General features: G+C 49.4%; 1 protein-coding gene across 1 annotated transcript; it reads left to right on the top strand.

The window, feature by feature from the left end:
* Positions 1-2,400: 2,400 nt before the first annotated feature.
* LOC138825709 (neuropeptide Y receptor type 4-like) lies at positions 2,401-3,528 on the top strand. The gene has a single exon (XM_070020382.1). The coding sequence runs from the start codon at positions 2,401-2,403 to the stop codon at positions 3,526-3,528; it is 1,128 nt and encodes a 375-aa protein (XP_069876483.1).
* The last annotated feature ends 1,577 nt before the right edge of the window (positions 3,529-5,105 follow it).

The raw sequence follows: 5,105 nt of genomic DNA on the forward strand, positions 1-5,105 counted from the left end.
AGCGGCTCTGATCCACACCCCAAAGCGCAGCCACCATAAGAGCAGGTGAGGCCTGGGCGGGCCTTTAACCCTTTTGGATCTCAGTCGGGCCGGGATCGGAGGGACCCGGACTCTGATCCTCCCAGAAGCGGAGCGCGCTGCTGCTCCCTGGCATCTGAGCCCTGGGCTCCAAGGCTTCCTGCGGGGCTGGGGCGCACCGTGTCTCGCGGTGGAGCTGAGCTGGAGTAGCGCCTCGCCTGAGGGGCTGTGGTTCACTTCCTCCCCGTGACTGCCATCAGAGGAGGTAAGGGGCACCCCAAGAGCCTGGGTGGTGGGCACGGAGACTGTATAACGCTTATAGGGGCAGTGTGTGTCCTGGGGTGTGTGTGTGTGTGGGGGGTGTAGTTGCAGCCAAGCCCTATTCTCTCCTGAGCTGCCTGGAAACTAAATCCAGACAGCATTCTGCTGATCTTGTTTAATCATCTGCCTCTCGCCCTGGGTGCTGGTGGCTCACGCCTGTAAACCTCGCTACCCAGGAGGCTGAGATCTGAGGATTGTGGTTCAAAGCGCTTATCTCCCAGTAACTACCAAAATAAAACAAAATAAAATAAAGCCATAAGTAGAGCTTAGTCGGCCTCCCCTTTCCAGGATTGGCACCCATTTGGGTGTGCCTGGAGGACCCGAGGCTCCCAGGTTCTTACAGGTCAGCGGGACCCAGCCTAGCAGCCATGAAGGTGATCACCCCAAGGTGAGCTGAAGGGCTGCAAGAGGACAGATGGGTTCTTTGAAAGGATAGCTACTGGTCCTGAGTTGACATCAGTTGTAAGGCAGTGTTTGGGGTGACAGGAGGTGGACCCTGGGTAGACTGCCTTTCTACCCGATCAGCAGAGGCACCTGGAGCATCTCTGCCCCTGCTGGTTTGACGGATCCACATCCCAGCAGCCTGGAGTGGAGCTCCTGGAGTGGAGAAGGTTTGGCTTGGTTAGTAGAGCTGGGATGTCCATTTCCAGCATTGCCACCTGTCAGACATCAGTTTGCCTCTTGCATTGACACTAACTACCCTTTCCTTTCCTCTTTTCAAAAGGCATTCTGTTTGGAAGAGTGGGTGCTTAGGATTGCAGATCCAGACCGACCAGGGTTCTAGCTCCACCTCTGCACCTTCAGAGAGTGGGGCACTACCTAGTACCTTCAATGTCAAAATGTCTACCCTTGGCATCACCACCTGGAAGCTCTAGGGTCCAAGTTTCAGTTTAGTCTTGGCACAGGCAGGGAGGTGGAGGGTTGTACCTGGTACTGAGGATACTCCAGGGCAGGGGCAACTTTGTGGGGCATAAAGATGTACAACAGTCTGGCATGATTAGGGATTGCAAACTGAACAGGCGATTTAATCGTTGGCTTAGTATAATTTGTGGAGAGGACAATGGGTATCCTGTCTTCATGACAGACAGTAGGAAGAAGCTAGTGTGCAGATGAGAGTCTGCAACCCTGGGAGTCATCACTTTGCCCTGTTTCACTTGTGAAACAAGGCTGGTGGGGCAGGGAGGGGCAAGACAGGAGGATGCACGTGGATCCCTTCAGGAAGACTTACATGGTCACTGTGCTCAACAGCCTTTCTTGCTGTCCCCATTGAGATCAGATGTGACCAGAGGCTTTCTACTCATGGTCTCTGAACAAGTCTGTTCCCTATCTCTGCATACCAACTTATGATCAAAGCAGCCTTTGATCTGAAGAGGGCTGACTCAGTCAGCTTGCTTGCTGTTGGGACTGAGGCTAAAATGCTTCTGAGTCTTTGGTTTTCATCCATGATATGCATTGGTAATACCCATGTTTCAAAATAAAGTAACTAGTGGGGCACTGGTGGCTCATGTTGTAATCCTAGTTACTCAGGAGGCTAAGATCTAAGGATCATTATTTCATACCCAGCCCAGGCAGAAAAGTCTTTGAAACCCTTATATTCAATCAATCATCAAATCGAACTATTTAAAGATAATAAAAATATAAAAAAGCAAAAAAAAACCCAAAATGAACCAGCAAAAAACTGGAAGTAGAGCTGTGGATCAAGTGGTAGAGAGCCAGCCTTGAGTGAAAAACCCAAGTAAGAGCCTGAGACCCTGAGTTCAAGATGTGCAAGAATCGAGCACATCTTTAGCATACAACAAAGGCTTTGTATAAGGTAGCAATCATCAGATGCTGGTCTCTTACCTAAAGCTTTAAATGATAGCTCCTATTTCTCCAAGGAGATTGCCTTGGGGTGAAAGCAGCCAAGAACCATCTCCTGGATCCTTGCTGCTTCTTAGATTCCTTCCTAGAGGTGCAAGCCTGAGACATTTTTTTTTTTTTTTTTTTTTTTTTTGCCTTGCAGGCATCATCTCTGACTTGGATCCTTTAGTTCAAGAACTACTGGATCTTCTCACATTCACCATGAATACCTCTCACTTCCTGACTTCACTTTCCCCAGGATTTTCCTGGGGTGGGAACAAAAGCCACCCATTGGGCATCCTATACAACTTCTCTGACAACTGCCAGGATTCCATGGACTTGCTGGCCTTCATCGTCACCTGCTACGTCATTGAGACCATCATAGGGGTCTTGGGGAACCTCTGCCTGATATATGTAACCATGAAGCAGAAAGATAAAACCAATGTGACCAACCTACTCATTGCCAACCTGGCCTTCTCTGACTTACTCATGTGCCTCATCTGCCAGCCACTCACGGTCACCTACACCATCATGGACTACTGGATCTTTGGCGAGGTCCTGTGCAAGATGTTATTCTTCATCCAGTGTGTGTCCGTGACAGTCTCCATCCTGTCACTTGTCCTTGTGGCCCTGGAGAGGCATCAGCTCATTGTCAACCCAACAGGCTGGAAACCTACTATCCTTCAGGCCTACCTGGGGATTGTGGTAATCTGGCTCATTGCCTGCTTCCTTTCCCTGCCTTTCTTGATCTACAGCATCCTTGACAGTGTCTTTCACCAGGAGCACCCCAAGGCTTTCGAGTTTCTGGCAGACAAGGTAGTGTGTACTGAGTCCTGGCCCCTGAATCACCACCGTGTCATCTACACCACCTTCTTGCTGCTCTTCCAGTACTGCATCCCGCTGGGATTCATCTTGGTGTGCTACTTGCGCATCTACCTGTGCCTGCGGAGGCAGGGACGTGTGATCCACAGGAGCACCTACAGCTCACGCGAGGGGCAGATGAAACGGGTCAATGGGGTACTTGTGGCCATGGTGGCTGCCTTCGCAGTGCTCTGGCTGCCCTTACACATATTCAATACCCTGGAGGACTGGCACCCTGAGGTCATCTCCGTGTGCCATGGTAACCTTATCTTCTTGGTGTGCCACCTGCTTGCCATGGCCTCCACCTGTGTCAATCCTTTTATTTATGGCTTTCTCAACACCAATATCAAGAAGGAGATCAAGGCCTTTGTGCTGACCTGCCAGCATTGTTGTACCCTGGAGGAGTCAGAGCCTGTGCCCCTGTCCACAGTGCACACGGAAGTGTCCAAAGGGTCTCTGAGGCTAACTGGCAGGTCTAAGCCCATCTAGCTGTTTCTAGGGATTCTCCTTGTCACAGTCTTTGCGTTTCACTTAGTGAAGTGGTTATGTTATAGGTGGGAGACAGGACCTGCCTTATGGGGGTCAAGAATAAGCTGGCAAGACAATTTTTTTTTTACATCTTCTGTGTTCAGAGGATATAAACCATTTTCTTTTGGGATAATTCTGTTTCCAGATTGGGCAAGTTGGGCTTCTGGATGCTACAGCTGCCTGTAGCTGGCAAGGTTCACTCCAGTAACTCAGCAACAGATGTCTGGCCTGGGAAGCCACTGGGGAGAAGGAGAGAGAGAGAGAGAGAGAGAGAGAGAGAGAGAGAGAGAGAGAGAGAGAGAGAGAGAGAGAGAGAGAGACAGACAGACAGACAGACAGACAGACAGACAGACAGACAGACAGACAGACAGAGACAGAGAGACAGAGAGAGGGACAGAGAGAGACAGAGAGACAGAGACAGAGACAGAGAGACAGAGAGACAGAGAGACAGAGAGAGACACAGAGAGAGACAGAGAGAGACAGAGAGACAGAGACAGAGAGAGAGACAGAGAGAGAGAGAGAGAGAGAGAGAGAGAGAGAGAGAGAGAGAGAGAGAGAGAGAGAGAGAGAGAGAGAGAGAGATTGAGGCCACTAGGGGATGTGCGAGAGAAGGGATGTATGGAGACAGAGCTCTAGACATTGTTTAACCCTGCACTTTGGGAGAGTGAGGCATGTAGATATGCTATGTAAGAGTTCAAGCCGGACACTGGTGGCTCATACCTGTAATCCTAGCTACTCAGGAGGATGGTGGTTTGAAACCAGCCTGGTCAGGAAAGCCTATGAGACTTTTATCTAACATTAAGTGAAAGTGGAGCTGTGGCCCAGCAGAGTGCTAGCCTTGAGCAAAAATGCTAAAGGACAGTGCCTAGGCCTTGAGTTCAAGCTCCAGGACTGGGTACGCATGCATGCACGTGCTCACGCTTACACGCACACACACACATGCAGACACAGAGAATTCAGCAGAATTGAATCCTTAGCTGTTGTACCATTAGTACATCCCGGTATTGGATCCAGGTAGTCCTGGATCCTCAAACCCCTCTGTAGGAGGAGGAGTTCCACAGTCTACCTCCTACTTCTCCTTTCTCCTTTTATACTACTTCTGTCAGTCCTTGTGGAATCTGCCTGTAAGTGTCTCTTCTTGATAAGATTATGAACATCTTGAGAATTATAACCATATTGTCATGGAATTCATGTCCTCCATGTCTAGGAAAAGCTGTAGCAGAGAGAGACAGACAGAGAGAGAGAAAGAGAGAGAAATATATAGAGAGAGGAAATGGAAAGAGAGAGAAAGAGAGAAAGAGGGAGAGAGAGAGAGAGCACGAGCGAGAGAGAACTTTATATTATGGTTCAGTGGCAAAGAAACTACTTATTACTGTCTTAGGCCAAGGAAAGGTACTCTAGAGTACCAGGGCTCAGGATGCTGTACCCATTGACAGTTGAGAACAAAGCTCCTTTAAGATGTAGAATGCCTGATGACAGGGCAACCAAGCTGGGCATCTGGTAAAGGTGATTTGTATTAGGAACTAGAGCAATTGTAG

This window comes from Dipodomys merriami, unplaced genomic scaffold (genome assembly GCF_024711535.1).
Source record: "Dipodomys merriami isolate MVZ:Mamm:240054 unplaced genomic scaffold, mDipMer1.0.p SCAF_14, whole genome shotgun sequence".
NCBI classification, from domain to species: domain Eukaryota; kingdom Metazoa; phylum Chordata; class Mammalia; order Rodentia; family Heteromyidae; genus Dipodomys; species Dipodomys merriami.

Bases quoted from the DNA above. Each gene is read 5' to 3' on its own strand.
- LOC138825709 (XM_070020382.1), top strand. From the start codon at position 2,401: ATGAATACCTCTCACTTCCTGACTTCACTTTCCCCAGGATTTTCCTGG.